This window comes from Hibiscus syriacus, unplaced genomic scaffold (genome assembly GCF_006381635.1).
Source record: "Hibiscus syriacus cultivar Baekdansim isolate YM2019G1 unplaced genomic scaffold, ASM638163v2 tig00110597_pilon, whole genome shotgun sequence".
Taxonomy (NCBI): Eukaryota; Viridiplantae; Streptophyta; class Magnoliopsida; order Malvales; family Malvaceae; genus Hibiscus; species Hibiscus syriacus.
Window position 1 is genome coordinate 1,025,771 of NW_024062795.1, and position 18,497 is coordinate 1,044,267.

An 18,497-nucleotide genomic window follows, 5' to 3' on the forward strand; every position below is an offset into this window, starting at 1 on the left:
GCTAATTTGCTATCTTGTTTTTCAAGTATGATTCAAAAGTTTGAAATTGTGAATGAAAAATGAATGATTAGAAGGTGAACCATGCAAATATTGTGTAAAGTGATCATCATGAAGAACATCTATATATAAGCTGCATCCCTTGAAAAAAGTTTGTCATTATTAGATCATTAGGAAAATTGCTTGTGATTACATAAAAACCCACACACACAACATTTGACAGATGCTCTTGATTATAAATTGAGAGGCAATAGCAAAATGATAACAGGTTCTATGCATTCTTATGGTTTTAAAGGAGTGGTCATTTTCTTGGGGTTAACCCTTTGTTATGTGCTAGGGGAGGGTGAATTAGGGTTGGCTACATCAAAACAGAAGAATTTGGGTGCTAAAAAACCAAACAACCCTCCAAGGCATGCAGTGAAATCAATTCAGGTATATTTTTTATGCTTTTGGTCCATATTTTTTTGAACCCGGACCTTAGTTTAGTCGGTTTATGTAATAATAAGATTGGAGTTTGAATTCTAATATATGTAATTTTGTTTAATTGCGTTTCGAGTGTGACAATAAAAGTTATAGAATTTAGTTTTGCAACCAAATGAAATAACAAATACGTGTATGTTTTTGATCTGCAGAGTGAAGATGGTGACATTATAGATTGAATCGACATTTACAAGCAGCCTTCACTTGAACATCCTTCATTGAAGGATCACATCATCCAGGTATGCATTTCATTTTCTCGTAAGATTTATTTCCAAACACTTTGATAGTTTGTTTCATGTAGTTGGAACCAAGTTATATCCCAAACAAGGAGGAAAGTCCAACAAGTGAACAACCTTCCAGGACAGTAACATCTCAACAAATATGGAGGAGAAATGGAAGCTATCCGAAAGGAACAATCCCGGTATGAAGAAGCCGTCACGACGAAGAGCTATTATCGAAACAAAGCTCTGCATCGAAGCCTCCATTAACCATTCATCAAAAGAACCACTCGGAAGTCGGTACCCGTTGTGATAAATAAATCTACTATTTTTCATTGGCAACATTTTTTTCACTTTTCAGAAGGCAATAGTGCTTACAGGAGGGTATAACTATGCTGGAATAAAAGGAGATATGAGGGTATATCAACCTTTTGTTGAATTCGATATCATAAGTGGCCCTTGGTATGATTTTGAGTGCGTTCAAGTTGGTTGGGTGGTTAGTATATCAAAATGCCTCTAAGTTCCATTGTATTTGATCTTATATATAGCTGTTATAATCTTAATATTTTCAAGCTTTTTTCAGGTGAACCCTAGAACGTATGGAGACAGAGAAACAAGATTATTTGCCCCGGATTCGAGTAACATAGTATTTTCTCTCTCCAGGCTGATGCATCGAATCAAACCGGCTGTTTCGATATGACTTGCCCCAGATTTGTTCAGACCAGCCATGAGATTGCTCTTGGAGCAGTACTTTCTGTTGCGGAAGACGGCTATCGGATAGAGCAAAATCGCAATTGATAATTTGGGGAAAAAATGAAGATAAAAGAGACAAAATTTACATGGAAAACCCCTGAATAATATAGGGTAAAAACCACGGGTAACGGTAGAAGAATTTCACTATGAGAAAATAGGAATTACAACTTCTCTCAATCGACCAAGGAGAAAACAATGATAATTCTCTCTTGATAAAAAGGAGAAAACAACTCTCAAGAAACTCTCTAAATTCTCTCTAGTATTTGAAGAAAGCTAGAATGCTTTGGGATAGTTTTGAAGCTAAATGAGCTAGTGTATTTATAGTTGAAACTTAAGGACTAATTTGTAAATACTCTAAAATACAATGACTAAATGTGTAGTTGTACCTTGCTAATTTTCAACCATTTTAGCAGCCCAATTTGAACCAAAATAGCAGTCGGCTGCTGCCACTTAAATTGACAATTATTTTCAACAATCTCCCACTTGAAGATTTGATTGGAACAATCATATCTTCAACCATTCTTTCTACCTTGCACCATCATGTTGCTTACGTCTCTTACAGGCCACAAGAGGATCGACACCAGGTAAATTTATCAGCATTGATCGCCTTCGTCATGAAATCTGCTATATTGTCTTTGGTATGGATCTTCTGCATATCTACCGTCCCTTCTTCCACCTTTTCACGAATGAAATGGTACTGAACTCGTATGTGCTTTGTCCTTGAATAAAACGTTAGATTCCTTGCTAGATGCAAGGCGCTTTGACTGTCACAAAACAGAGAGACATACTCTTGATTGTGCCCAAGCTCCTCCAATAGCATCTTCAACCAAATTGCTTCTTTACAGGCTTGTGTAGCTGCTACATATTCTGCTTCTGTTGTGGATGTAGTCACAACTGACTGCAATTTTGAAACCCAGCTTACAGCTCCACCAGCAACTTTAAACACATATCATGTAGTAGATTTGCTTTTATCCAAATCTCTTGCATAGTCAGAATCTACATACCCATTGATTAGTAAGTTTGATCCTCCGTAACATAATGCAATATTTGAATTCCCTTTGATGTATCTCAAGATCATCTTTATTGTATTCCAATGCTCTTTGACTGGATTCTCCATGTACCGACTAACCACTCCCACTGCTTGTGCAATGTCTGGTCTTGTGCATATCATAGCAAACATTAAACTTCCCACTGCTGATGCATACGGAACTTAAGACATATCCATCCTCTCTTCTTCACTGCTAGGACTCAGACTGGAGGATATTTTGAAGTTAATAGGAAAAGGGGTAGAAATTGGCTTACAATCTTGCATGCTGAATCGTGACAAGATCTTCTTCAAATAATTCTTTTGTGAAAGCCAAATCTTCCTATTACTTCTGTCTCGGCGAATTTGCATCCCTAGAATCTTGTTTGTTGATCCCAAGTCATTCATTTCAAATTCCCTAGCCAGTTGTGCCTTCAATTCTTCAATATTATCTTTTTTGGGTCCTGCAATCAACATGTCATCCACATACAACAACAATATAACAAAATCGTTATCACCAGACCTCTTGAAATAAGCACAAGGGTCTGCATTAAGTCTGTTGTATCCAAGGCACATAATGAAGGAATCAAATCTCTTATACCAACACCTCGGCGTCTGCTTTAGACCGTACAGAGATTTGTTCAACCTGCAAACCAAGTTCTTCTTTTCTTTTTCTTCAAAACCTTCAGTGTAACATCCGCAATACCGGGTTAGTGACTAAATTGAAAAGTTTCAGAATTTGGTGACTAAAGTAGAAGAATGAAATAATTCAATGATTATTGGAAATATATGATGAAGGTTATTTAGTAATTATTAAAGGAAATTAAGGGTATTATGGTCTTTTTCCTTTAAAAGATATTTTTTTCCTTTTATAAGAGTGGAAAAACGTGGGAAGAGAGCTATCTGGAAGCTTTCTTCTTCTTGCTTTCTCTTCTTCACGTGGGGCTTAGCTACAATAGGTAAGTTGGGTTTTTATAGTTAATTACTGTAAATATTAAGTGGATTTTGATTCTTTGGGTATCCCTAAAGGAAAATTGTAAATATTGGTTTAATAAGTTCGTTTAAGTTGCTAGTATCAAATTACAAGGTGTAGGTATCTAATAATTGTCTTAAAATGTATAATTATGTAGATTCAGAGCCTAAACGAGTTCCGGAATCATTGACAAGTAAGATCGATAAAACGGGAAGATAAGAGATTGGAATGGACTAGTGAGGCCAGGTGAGTGCATATTAGTATTATATGATGTTAATGGAAATAAGACTTACGACAAGTCTATTCCATAATAAAATGCATGAATTCATAATAGAAGTATATATGTATGATTTATATGTGTTGACATGTTATTGTATATGTACTATATGGTTGATGTGAATATGTGATATGTTATGATGATATAAACCATATGATATGATAATAAATTATATGAATATAAAAGATAAGTTATGTGATAAGATCTTTGATATATATATATATAATGAAATATTACTACGTGAATACATGTTATGAGATAATTTAAGTAAATATGAGAATATGGTAAAAGAGTTTATGAGAAATGATGAACTAAGTAAGCAAAGGTTACATAAATATATATAACTAGGAGACTTGAACTTCAGTGATACTATGAGCATAAAGATAAGATAGAGGAGAAAGATTCATATGCTTAAATAAAATTATGATACATTAGTTTATGGAAGCTATGGAGTGATATGAAATGATTATAGGAGTTGTACGGATTTGAATTAAGTAAATAGATTAAATTGTACATAAAAGAAATATAGAAGTAATATATTCAGGTTTATAAGTATAATGTAGGTTAGGTAATGTAAGTGTATACTAAGAATACAGAATAAGGTAGATGATATGATGTAAATTATATTATGAATTAGTGAGTAGGAATGAGATATAAATATGCAATAAAACTTATGTGTTATATGATAAATATGAACATATGAGAATAAGATTAGATAAGTGACTTGGTGATAAAAGCTATATGACCATGGATTAGGTAAATATGAATAATTTAAGTGATATGTAACTATGAGTATTTGAGTATGTATCCATGTGAGTTGTTTCATGAGGTTATATAAAATATTATACTATATAACTATATGAGTATATGAAAAAGAATATAGGTACATGCAAGTTATATCGAAAGGAGTTGTGTAACCATGCTTGATATGTATTACATATATGGGAATATAAGAGAATAAAGCATAAATTATATGAAAAGATATGATTCATGTGAGGTGAACCATGTGAACATATGAGAAAGTGTATAAGTTATGTATTACATGATATAGATTTTACAAGAAATGACATGAGCTATGCGATTACATGATTATAAGAGATCAGACATGTGATAAAAGATTAATGCATGTGTGAATATGAAATGATATAAATGACAATGCCCATGTTATGTGTCATGAGAGCTAGGGGTATAGTTGGTATGCCAAGATTCGAGGGTCTATGTGGTCCTTCATGACATATATGTATTCTTTGGAACATGTGTGAAGTCTAGTGAGACACATACTTAATCCCTAGTATATGTATATGATTCTTAAGAATGATATGTGGTCCTTTGGGACATATGTTTTCTTTGGAACATGTGTGAAGTCTGGTGAGACACATACTTGATCCCTAGTATATGTATATGATTATTAAGGAATGATATGTGGTCCTTATGGACATTATTATATGGCACTACGGTGCAATTCTACGCGGCACTTCGATGCAATTCTATGTGGCACTTCGGTGTATTTATATGAGCTGTGGTGACATCATTAGTGCATAACCTCCATAAACTCACATATCTATAGTTCTCACATATGTATATGGGCTAATCAAGAGATATAAACAAATATATGTTAGTGATATGATAAATGTTATAGAAATGATATGATGTGTGTATGTATAGTGTTTGATTGAAAGGTTAAGCAAAAAGTATGTGATTACATGATAAACTGTTAATGACGAGTTATGTGTATGTATGTATTTACTGTAATTAATCTGATATGATTTTATATGATACGAGGAAATTATGTAATTTGGCATAACATGATAGAACAGAACATGCATGTATTGATATATGTTATAAAGTGCATTATAAGTTTTTATGCCTCACTAAGTCTTTGACTTAGCGTGTGATTGTTTCACACGTAGGGTATAGAAGCAAGAAGAGAAGAGAAGAAGAGTAATACAGGTCAGCATCTCCCTTACAAGATTTCAAATAAGAAAATAGATGAGTTAACTGATTTTTGTTATTTTGAATATAGTTAGCATGTACTAATTGATTGAGTTAAATATGCTCTGATCGATTTTGGTTATTGTGGTCAAATTACGTAACTAAACTGCTTTTACTCTAAGGAAAGTTTTAAATTTTCTTTGAATTTTGTCAAGAGTCAAAGTTTGAAAAGTCAATGTGACACCTCAGACTCGTATCTGGGTCGGGTACGGGTTGGGGGTGTTACATTTAATGGTATCAGAGCTAAGGTTTAGCCGATTCTCGGCTTAAACAGAAGTCCAAAGTGTCATAAAATGTGTACATGCCAACATAGAGTGAAAAATTTCCGATCTGATAGTGTAAGGAGTATGTTGCCTTGCTAATAGAATAAGAATAGTTTAATACAGTAGAAATCTGATCGTGATAATTTTGAAGTAAGTGAAAGGTGATATTCCTGACTGTGATAGCTATTCACCTGCCCTGGCCAGGCAGGTGAATAGCAGACACCTTAGGAAATGCCTAGTAAGATCAAAAGTTGATTTCAGAAAGCTGAAATCATATCTGAATAATGATAGAAAGTTTTCATTGTTTTGAATCGGAAACACGATATGGAATAGTTTTTTTATTTTGTGGATATGATAGAATATGGTGAAAAAGTGTCACTATAAGATTGTTAAAAATATCTAAGGATGTGGTTAGAATTTGTGGAAAGTTCGAGAATAAGTGCATCAGTGACAAGTATATAAGATATATACAGTCAGAGTTGATGAGTTTGAAATAAAGGAATAGTACTGTGTATTAATAAGAATGTGGATAGAATAAGGATTTGTATTTTAGATGGAAAGAGTTAGCGTTGACTAACCAGATTATGTGATGGAAAAGGTATAGAATTTAATATTTTTAGATGTTGTCATGATAAGACAACCAAATATGAAATGGATCTGGATACAATTGTATATTTGGATCATAGTACTGTGGTATAGTAAGGGAATAAGGATTTGTATATTGAGTAAAGCTGAGGATTGATAAGAAGAGTTTAGGATGGGTATATCGATGATCAGTTTATAAGACAAAGTAAGTCAGAATGTTCAGTTGAACAACGGAATTATAGGATGTATGAGAATGGAGGTGAAATTGACAAGTTAAGTAAACGAATTTGAGATAATTTCGATTGGAAAGGATGTATGTGATTGGTTGATTAGGGTTGTTTCTAGATTAGACAATGTTATTGATTAACTGTCAGAGTAAAAGTGATAGTTATAAGATTGGAATAAAAGGTAAAGTTGAGTTAATCAATTATGATGTGAATCTGAATATAGTTGGGTATTCTGATCAGATAGCTATGATGTAGAAAAGGAGATAAGTATTTGCATGGAATTTTAAGAAATGAAAATACAAGTATAAGAAATAATAAAGAACAAAGTTCTGTATAAGAAATAGGTTATCAAAGTAATGAGGATGCAATGAAGATTGGTATATAGCGATGAATATAGGTGATAAGACAAGAGTAGTGAACATGAAAGGAAAGATATGATTTGTGTATAAGGAATAAATAAAGGAAGAATGGAATAAAGAAATGAAATGGGATTGAGTTAAAGGTTCAGACACGATAAAGGTTATATGGAAGTGTAGGTGATAATTTTGGATATACAAGTGAGAAAAGAGGGATTGGTGAGGTGAAAGGATTTTATAAAGTGTATGTTGAATTATATTTAAAGAAGATTTAAGGCCGTGTTCTTGGTTAAATGATAATGGAAAACGAATTTGGTTATTATTATAAGGTAGTTAAAGATAGATTTATGATGTTGATTGATGAAAGTGGATTGAAGTTACTGGTTGTTGTTTAAGTGATAAGTGACATAATATGAATGTAGAAAGGAAAAAGGTAATTGAAAAGTTAAAGGATTGAAAAGTACGTTTCCTGATGATGACAAGAAAGGGTAAGTAAATGAAGCAACATGAGAACATTAGAAGATATGTTTTATCAAAATGTTCAGTGAAAATTCGAGGGCGAATTTTCTTAAAAAGGACGGGAGATTTGTAACATCCGCAATATCAGGTTAGTGACTAAATTGAAAAGTTTCAGAATTTGGTGACTAAAGTAGAAGAATGAAATAATTCAATGATTATTGGAAATATATGATGAAGGTTTTTAGTAATTATTAAAGGAAATTAAGGGTATTATGGTTTTTTTCCTTTAAAAGATATTTTTTCCTTTTATAAGAGTGGAAAAAACGTGGGAAGAGAGCTATCTGGAAGCTATCTTCTTCTTGCTTTCTCTTCTTCACGTGGGGCTTAGCTACAATAGGTAAGTTGGGTTTCTATAGTTAATTACTGTAAATATTAAGTGGATTTTGATTCTTTGGGTATTAAATAAGCTTAAGGAAGCTTATATGGGATTTAAACAATAAGATAAAGGAATTAAGAAGGAATTTGTAATATGAGTTTTAAGATGGAATTTTGATATGGTATGGTTGTTGAAGTTTTATGGATGAATTTGACTTGTTATCAATCTAATTAAGAAGTATGAAGTGTTAGAATTGGAATTAGAACACCTTGAAAATTTAGTGTGATTATTGAATGCCATGTAAATGATGGAATTTTGGGTTTAAAGAAGTGATTATGGAATAGAAATGAGTTTAAATATTTGTATAGAAGTTAGGAATATTAAAGAAAGTAAAATATGAAGGTTTAAGCTGAAATGAAGTGAATTTCGAGCTCAAAATAGGATTTCTAGGCTAGGGGAATCGATACCCATTCATGGGGAATCGATACCCTCTCAAACGACAGAATTCCTGAATGTCATGAGGGTATCGATACCCCCAGTAGGGAAACCCCCTAAAGGAAAATTGTAAATATTGGTTTAATAAGTTCTTTTAAGTTGCTAGTATCAAATTACAAGGTGTAGGTATCTAATAATTGCCTTAAAATGTATAATTATGTAGATTCAGAGCCTAAACGAGTTCCGGAATCATTGACAAGTAAGATCGATAAAAAGGTAAGATAAGAGATTGGAATGGACTAGTGAGGCCAGGTGAGTGCATATTAGTATTATATGATGTTAAATGGAAATAAGACTTACGACAAGTCTATTTCCATAATAAAATGCATGAATTCATAAATAGAAGTATATATGTGTATGATTTATATGTGTTGACATGTTATTGTGTATATGTATTATATGGTTGATGTGAATATGTGATATGTTATGATGATATAAACCATATGATAATAATAAATTATATGAATATAAAGATAAGTTATGTGATAAGATCTTTGATATATATAATGAATATTACTACATGAATACATGTTATGAGATAATTTAAGTAATAATGAGATATGGTAAAATGAGTTTATGAGAAATGATAGAACTAAGTAAGCAAAGGTTACATAAATATATATTAACTAGGAGACTTGAACTTCAGTGATACTATGAGCATATAAGATAAGATAGAGGAGAAAGATTCATATGCTTAAATAAAATTATGATACATTAGTTGTATAATAGAAGCTATGGAGTGATATGAAATGATTAGGAGTTGTACGGAATTGAATTAAGTAAATAGATTAAATTGTACATAAAAGAAATAATAGAAGTAATATATTCAGGTTTATAAGTATAATGTAGGTTAGGTAAAGTGTATAAAGAATACAGAATAAGGTAGATGATATGATGTAAATTATATTATGAATTAGTGATGTAGGAATGAGATAAAATATGCAATAAAATTATGTGTTATATGATAAATATGAACATATGAGAATAAGAGATTAGATAAGTGACTTGGTGATAAAAGCTATATGACCATGGATTAGGTAAATATGAATAATTTAAGTGATATGTAACTATGAGTATTTGAGTATGTATCCATGTGAGTTGTTTCATGAGGTTATGAAATATTATATTATATGACTATGTGAGTATATGAAAAAGATAGGTACATGCAAGTTATATCGAAAGGAGTGTGTAACCATGCTTGATATGTATTACATGTATGGGAATATAAGAGAATAAAGCATAATTATATGAAAATATGATTCATGTGATGTGAACCATGTGAACATATGAGATGTGTATAAGTTATGTATTACATGATATATGTGATTTTACAAGAAATGACATGAGATATGCGATTACATGATTATAAGAGATCAGACATGTGATAAAAGATAATTAATATGCATGTGTGAATATGAAATGATATAAATGACAATGCCCATGTTATGTGTCATGAGAGCTAGGGTATAGTTGCATGCCAAGAGTCGAGGTCTATGTGGTCCCTCGGGACTATATGTTCTTTGGAACATGTGTGAAGTCTGGTGAGACACATACTTGATCCTAGTATGTATATGATTCTTAAGGAATGATATGGTCCTTCGGGATATATATGTATTCTTTGGAACATGTGTGAAGTCTGGTGAGACACATACTTGATCCCTAGTATATATATGATTCTTAAGGAATGATATGGTCCTTATGGACATTATTATATGGCACTACGGTGCAATTCTACGCGCACTACGGTGCAATTCTATGTGGCACTTCGGTGTATTTATATGAGCTGTGGTGACAGCATTAGTGCACAACCTCCATAAACTCACATATCTATAGTTCTCATATAGTACATGGGCTAATCAAGATATAAACAAATATATGTTAGTGATATGATAAATGTTATAGAAAGATATGATGTTGTGTATTAGTGTTTGATTGAAAAGGTTAAGCATAAAAGTATGTGATTACATGATAAACTGTTAATGATGAGTTATGTGTATGTATGTATTTATTGTATTAATCTGATATGATTTTATATGACGAGGGAAATCATGTAATTTGTATAACATGATAGAACAGAACATGCATGTATTGATATGTTATAAAGTGCATTATAAGTTTTTATGCCTCACTAAGTCTTCGACTTAGCGTGTGATTGTTTCACACGTAGGGTACAGAAGCAAGAGAAGAGAAGAAGATAATACAGGTCAGCATCTCCCTACAAGATTTCAGATCAGAAATAGAGAGTTAATGATTTTTGTTATTTTGAATATAGTTGGCATGTACTAATTGATTTAGTTAAATATGCCTGTCGATTTGGTTATTGTGGTCAAATTACGTAACTAAACTGCTTTTACTCTAAGGAAAGTTTTAAATTTTCTTTGAATTTTGTCAAGAGTCAAAGTTTGAAAAGTCAATGTGACACCTCGGACTCGTATCCGAGTCGGGTACGGGTTGGGGGTGTTACATTCAGGCTGGAGTATGTAAATCTCTTCTTCAAGATTTCCATGAAGAAAAGTGTTTAACATCTAGCTGCTCTATATGTAAGTTCATGTAGCACACATTACCAAAACTACTCGAACTATTGTTAGTCGAACCACATGATAAAATATTTCATTGAAATCAATATCTTCTTTTTGAGCGTATCCTTTGACCACCAGTCTTGCACGATACCTCTCAACTTGATCGTCACCATTTGCTGATTTTGAAGACCCATTTGTTACCAATTGGCTTCCTTCCTTGTGGTGTGGCACAAGGTCCCATGTATTATTTTATGAAGGCTTCGATTTCTTCTTGCATCGCCATCATCTACAGTGAAGCATCTGAGTTGTTTATGCCTCCTGGTATGTTGATGCTCACCGTCCTCTGTTAAAAGGCAGTATGCAATATTACCTTCTATAACATAATCTGAGTGCCAATTGGGACGTCTTCTCACACGATCTGATTGACTAGTTGTTGGAGCTTCATAACTCTCTAGTTCTGCTTCAGAATAATCTCAAATTCTTCGCTTGTGTATTCTCCTCTATTAACTGTTCTGAAACACTTGATCTTATTTCCAGAATCAAGTTCCACCCGCGCTTTGAAGTTTTTGAAAGTTGAAAACACATATGACTTCTTCTTAATAGGGTACACCCAGCATCTCCAAGAGTAGTCATCAATAAATGAGACAAAGTATTTTGCTCTGCCTAGGGATGTAACCGGTGCTTTCCATACGTCAGAGTGAACCAATTCTAGAACACATTTGCCTCTACAATTTGACATGTTGAATTTCAATCGGTGCTGCTTACTTGTTATGCAATACTCACACAAGGTATGTGATACATTTGTTAAGCCTGGAAGTAGGTTTTGCTCCACAAGGACTTTCATTTCTTGTTCTGACATGTGTCCAAGTTTTTGATGCCATAACATTACAGAATTTGAACTACATGAGGCAACAGAGGCTTCTGCTTCTAGCAAAGTCTCTCCCTTCAGTATGTACAAGTTTGCTGTTATCTTTTCGCCTTTCAACACCACAAGCGCTCCACGGAACACCTTCATGATTCATTTCCGTGTTTCAATCTTGCTTGCATTATTATCCAACAATCTGTAGGATAATAAATTTTTCTTCAGGCCTTTCACGTTCCGTACATCTCGAACAACTTTAATTGTTTCATCATACATCTTCAATTTCATGGTTCCCACGCCAATGATCTCTAAGGCATGATCATTGCAACTATACACAGATCCTCCTGAGACAAGTTCATAATGATGGAACTATTCTCTTCTTGAGGTCATGTGATATGTTGCTCCCGAATCAATGAGCCATATGTCTGCATATCTCTTTCTACCTTCCACGGTGGTTGACGCTTCACAGCATAGAGCATCTCCATCATCTGAAGTGTTTGCAGTATTGCCTTGTGGATTGGAGTTTTTATTTAGACTCCAACAATCCTTCTTCAAGTGACCCTTCTTTCCACAGTTGTAACACTTTAAATTCTTCTTGCTCCTCGACTTTGATCTACCATGTTTGTGACTGCTGCTTTGGCCACGTTCCGTTGATCTCCTTCTCATCGTTGTCAACGCTTCAGCTTGTTGCAGATTTACTTATCTGTCTTCCTTGTTCTTGCACCGATTTTCTTCTTGTAGAACAACAACTGCAACATCATCGAAGACTAGACTGGTGACATTACTATTTGTCAAGTTGATGATGAGTTGATCATACGAATCAGCTAGACTTTGAAGTAGAAGTTCAGCACGTTCTTGTTCTCCTATTGTACATCTTAAGGATGCAAGCTGAGAAAATAAAGTGTTCAGCGTGTTTAAGTGCTCCGTCACTGAAGTAGATTCTGGCATACGGAGAGTATACAATTTCCTCTTAAGGAAAATTTTATTGTGCAACGATGTGGCCTCGTACAATTTGGTGAGATGATCTCATATCTCCTTAGCTGTCTTTTTCTCCTCGATGCTTGACAATACTTCATATGCTAATGCTAGATGAAAGTTTGCCATAACATTTCCGTCCATTTTGATCCATTTGTTGTCATCTGCAAAATCCACTGGCCTTTCACTAATAGCCGCTAGACACCCTTCTTTCCTCATGATGGCCTCCATCTTTAATTTCCACAATGAGAAATTTCTCCCATTGAACTTTTCAATATCAAATTTCGTTGTCATAGCTTCTTTTACGGATAGCTCCCACTATTTCACTATCTTGAATAGTTCTTTGGAACCTTCAAAGAATGGGTAATAACTTCTTACTTTCTTATGTTGGAGGATCCACCTTTTGGTGGCAACCACAAAGACAGTAAGCAGATATTACACACTCTAATCTAGCTCGGATACCAATTGTTGCGGAAGACGGCTATCGGATAGAGCAAAATCGCAACTGATAATTTGAGAAAATAAAAATGAAGATAAAAGAGACACAAAATTTACGTGGAAAACCCCTGAATAATATAGGGTTAAAACCACGAGCAACTGTAGAAGAATTTCACTATGAGAAAATATGAATTACAACTTCTCTCAATCGACCAAGGAGAAAACAATGATAAATTCTCTCTTGATAAAAAGGAGAAAACAACTCTCAAGAAACTCTCTAAATTCTCTCTAGTATTGGAAGAAAGCTAGAATGCTTTGGGATAGTTTTAAAGATAAATGAGCTAGGGTATTTATAGTTGAAACTTAAGGACTAATTTGTAAATACCCTAAAATACAATGACTAAATATGTAGTTGTACCTTGCTAATTTTCAACCATTTTAGCAGCCCAATTTGAACCAAAATAGCCACTTAAATTGACAATTATTTTCAACACTTTCCCCTATCTCAGTCATCGAAGGGCTTCCATGGCAGATGAACCTCTTTATATTTAAGGTCAGCAGGATATTGATCCTGAAAACACATGAAAAAAATATTGAAACTTGTGATTTTCATTCCCATTTTTTTAGGATCCGAATACAAACAATCTATGGATTCGGTACGAAGAAAGAATCAACATAGGGTATTGGCTACCCGATCTGTTCGGATCATTAAGCCATGGTGCAGGAGCAGCTGAGTGGGGTGGCGAGGTGTTCAGCTCGAAGCTAGAGCGAGCTCCACATACAGAAACACACATGGGGAATGAAAATTTTCCGGATTGGGCGACGGAGAATTCGGGTTATTTCAAGAGGGTGAGAATCCTGGATATCTCACTCAACTTGAAGTTCCCGGAATGGATGATGAGTTATGAAGATGAGTACTGGTGTTATCGAAGTGATCATGCTTCGGATTACATTGTGGACCCTGAGTTTTATTTCGGAGGCCCTGGAAGAAATGATATGTGGTCTATCAATGGCTGCTGTTGCCTCCAAATAAATCTAAGACCTTCAAAACTCACTGAATGAATTATCACTAGTACTTTGATTATTGGCCTTTGGGTTAAGTATAGGGATGAATAGAAACGATTGATTATGTTCTTACATAATTTAGATTTTTTTTTTGAAAATTCGATTTCATCCCTAAAATTTCATAAGTTTATTTTCTAACATTAGATCTTACGTATGTTCGGATTAAGTTACTCGATATTATATATTTTCAAATTTGTTTGAAGTGAGAAAATGCTTTTTTTTTGACAAAGAGAAAAGGCTAGTTTTGCAACTATACACACTTGAACGAATTAATTAACCATGGATACTCAAAGAATTAAATTTGTTGGTTTAAAATCTTAATATTAAAGGAAATTGATGAATGGTATAAAAAAGATCATTACTCCATATTTGGTTCTAACAAAAAAATCAGGTAAGAAAAGTCTATTTTGATAAGGATTACAATTCTTATAAGAAAAGTAAAAATTAAGAAATTTTAAAAATCAATCAGGAATAGACGAAATAGTAAAGACTCAATAAAGGTAAGTTTATTTTGGTCAGAAATTCAATTTTAAAAGGAAAGAAATATTTAATTTTCATTTTAACATAACCAATAAATTTATTTTAATTTCGATATCAGAAAGAAAATAGTAATTAAATCTAATGAGAAAATTATAAACTAAGGGCACAATATATATTTACATTTTTAGAGCTTATTATATATATACAGTAATAGGAGCTGATAAAGGAGATTATCTGTGGTTTCCAAAACATAATATATTCTATCTAAGACATGTTCCATCTTACAACTATTGAGGGAGAGGGGAAAAGGCCGAAAGTGGCAAAACTGAATATTTCCAGTCTTTTCTTGATATTGGTTTTATCCTACTTGAGTGATGGCGCAAATGGAAAAGTTAATTTCAAAGAAGTTGATCGGAAATTAAAACAGCTTAACAAGCCTGCAGTGAAGACCATACAGGTATTTTCTTTACTAAACCCTCTAAAAATTATACACTGTACAATACATATTTTGAACGTTGAAATGGCCATGGCAGAGTGAAGATGGAGATATTATCGACTGTGTTGATATCTACAAACAACCTGCTTTCGATCACCCTGCGTTGAAGAATCACGTTATCCAGGTTAAAAAAATTTCTATCATCACTCAGTTTCGTTCTTGTTTGTGCTTATACTGGTTGTGGACGTAACAAATGCTGTTCAACGTACAGATGAAACCCAACTTTGATTTCAAAGAAGAGAAACCAAGCACAACGGACGAGTCATCGAAGCTAGTGGTGTCTCAAACATGGCGACGAAGTGGAAGCTGTCCAGAAGAAACTGTTCCGATTCGAAGAATTAGAAGGGAGGACTTACTGAGAGCGAATTCCATTCACCGATTCGGAAGAAAACCTCAAGAAATTGATGTCTCTAAATCAAACACAACAAATCAGGAAGATGGTCACTTTCCATTTATTAACAACACAAAACTTAATTTTCCTACAATGGCTAATCGATCCGTAAGCATATTATAATTTTTTTCTCTCTCTCTTTCTTCTTCAATCGTTTGACTTGGTAGCTTTTGTGAAACAGGCTGCAATTCTTGTTACATTAGGATACAATTACATAGGAGCTAAAGGAGATATCAATGTTTGGAATCCAAATGTGGAAGCAGACGATGAATTCACCACGGCTCAAATCTGGCTTAAAGCTGGCCCTTGGGATAATTTCGAAAGCCTGGAATCCGGATGGACGGTTAGTTGGCTTGGTTCCTTTAACAATACAAATAAACTTTCCATTCAAAAATCTTAATCCAATATTTTCCATACTTTTTCAGGTAAACCCACAGTTATATGGTGACAGAAGGACCAGATTCTTTGCACACTGGACAGTAAGCGGATAACCGTTTTTTCATAAGAAAAGAAGATCGAAATCCACCATTAAATATATCATTAAAATTATCTGTCTTTATTTGCAGAAAGATTCATACAAAACAACAGGCTGTTTTGACCTCACATGCAGTGGCTTCGTTCTAACAGGCACCGAAATCGCCCTTGGAGGAGCCATTGAGCCCATCTCCAGTCATTTTGGTCAACAGTACAAAATAACAGTAGGCATATACATGGTAAAATAGACCTCTTTCTCACTTCTCATAACTTTAATCGCTCTGCTCCGATTCAGTATGGTCTAATTTTTAATTTTCAGGATCCTAAAACAAGCAATTGGTGGCTAAAATATGGGAAGGATATACCTATAGGGTATTGGCCAGCAGCAACCCTAATGTCTTACTTGAAACAGAGCTCTACATTGGTGGAATGGGGTGGACAAGTTTATAGCCCGAACGTGAAGAAAAAGCCTCATACGAAGACGCCATGGGAAGTGGAGACTTTGCTTCGGGTTTATTTGGGAATGCATGTTTCATACGAAATCCTGCCATTGTGGATTACTCGCTGGCTCTCAAATATCCTGAGTGGGTGGGCGCTTGGGCCGATGACTATTACTGCTACACTGCTTATAATTACCAGAAAAGTTATGGAACTTTACCAGTTTTTTACTTTGGGGGACCTGGTCAAAATAGTAATTGTCCCTGAGTTCAACAATATTTGTGTTTTTGCTTGTTTCCATCGTTTGTATTACAATATAATCCTTTTCTTTTTGTTATAGCGATTGCTTCCTTATAATAAGATCCAGAAACACAAAAGATCAATTTGTGTAAAAGGTGATTGTATTGCACATTTCTTTATGGATTTTAGTAGATAAACATGTTTGGTCAACTAACTTTTAATGTGTTTTTATTTTGGTGGCTAATTACAAGTTTGGATTTTCAGTGAGCGTAATTAAATTGGATTTGGATGTAAATCATTAAATGTGTTGTGTATATTGTGTGTTGTAGGTAAAATTATCAAAATTAATATCTTGCTATGAAAATATCAAAATTAATATCTTATTATGAAAATATCACAATTAATATCTAGAGCAGTGGTTAAAAGTTTTCAATTGATATATCTCTTTTATCAGCGATTAAGAATCGTTGTTGTTTCTAGAAGTCATGGTTTGAGCATCAGCGACGGCAAGGGTGGTTGAGCGTTTATTGTCAAATGATTGAGAGTACTTAGAACATATACAACTTTGTAAACACCTTTAGTTTAATAAAAAAAATATTAATAAAAGACAAAATAAATAAAACCCAATTAAAGAAATTTTATTTTGGTAAGAAATTTAATATTAAAAAGGAAAGAACATTTAATTTTAAGAGAAAATAACCACTGATTTTTTTTAATTTCAATATTAGAAAGAAAATAAATAAAAACTGAACCGAATAAGAAAATTACTAAAGAGATTGGCTGTAAACATCATTCATAGGTTGTGTCTGCTATAGAAGATTGTGATACATATCCTTTCCATCTTACAACTTTTGGGATAAAAAGGCCGAAAATGGCAAAATTGAATATTTCCAATCTTTTCTTGATGCTGCTTTTATCATATTTGAGTGATGGAGCAAATGGAAAAGTTAGTTTCAAAGAAGTTGATCGAAAATTGAAGCAGCTTAACAAGCCCGCAGTGAAGACCATACAGGTATTTTATTTACTAAACCCTCTGAATATTATACACAATACAATTACATGATTACAAACGCCATCGAAATGACTAGTTCATTTTGAACGCTGAAATGGCCATGGCAGAGTGAAGATGGAGATATTATCGACTGTGTTGATATCTACAAACAGCCTGCTTTCGATAACCCTGCGTTGAAGAATCATGTTATCCAGGTGAATTTTTTTCCATCTTCACTCAGTTTCGTTCTTGTTTGTACTTATACTGTTCGTGGACCTAACGAATGCTATTCAACATACAGATGAAACCCAGTTTTGATTTCAAAGAAGAGAAACCAAGCACGACAGACGAGTCATCGAAGTTGGTGGTGGCTCAAACATGGCAAAGAAGTGGAAGTTGTCCAGAAGGAACTGTCCCGATTCGAAGAATTCGAATGGAGGACTTACTCAGAGCTGATTCCATCGACCAATTCGGAAGAAAACCAAAAGAAATTGTCTCTAAATCAAACAAAATAAAACAGAAAGATGGATATGAACTTCCCTCAATGGTTGATGAATCCGTAAGCATATTCAAAGCTATATTTCATGTTCTTTTTTCTTTTCTTTTTTTTCAATTGCTTGACTTTGTAGCTTTTGTGAAACAGGCTGCAACTC

The 18,497-nt window shown here is 33.7% G+C and overlaps 1 protein-coding gene across 1 annotated transcript; it reads left to right on the forward strand.

Annotated features, from left to right (window-relative positions):
- Nucleotides 1–15,085: 15,085 nt before the first annotated feature.
- On the forward strand, nucleotides 15,086–18,400 carry LOC120134743 (the record flags this gene model as incomplete). The annotated part of the gene is made up of 10 exons (XM_039151181.1): nucleotides 15,086–15,271; nucleotides 15,348–15,434; nucleotides 15,522–15,809; nucleotides 15,883–16,044; nucleotides 16,127–16,180; nucleotides 16,268–16,399; nucleotides 16,495–16,857; nucleotides 17,653–17,865; nucleotides 17,973–18,059; nucleotides 18,146–18,400. Coding segments are annotated over exons 1-10 (1,827 nt in total), but the record flags the coding sequence as incomplete, so codon positions are not given.
- Between the last annotated feature and the right edge of the window lie 97 nt (nucleotides 18,401–18,497).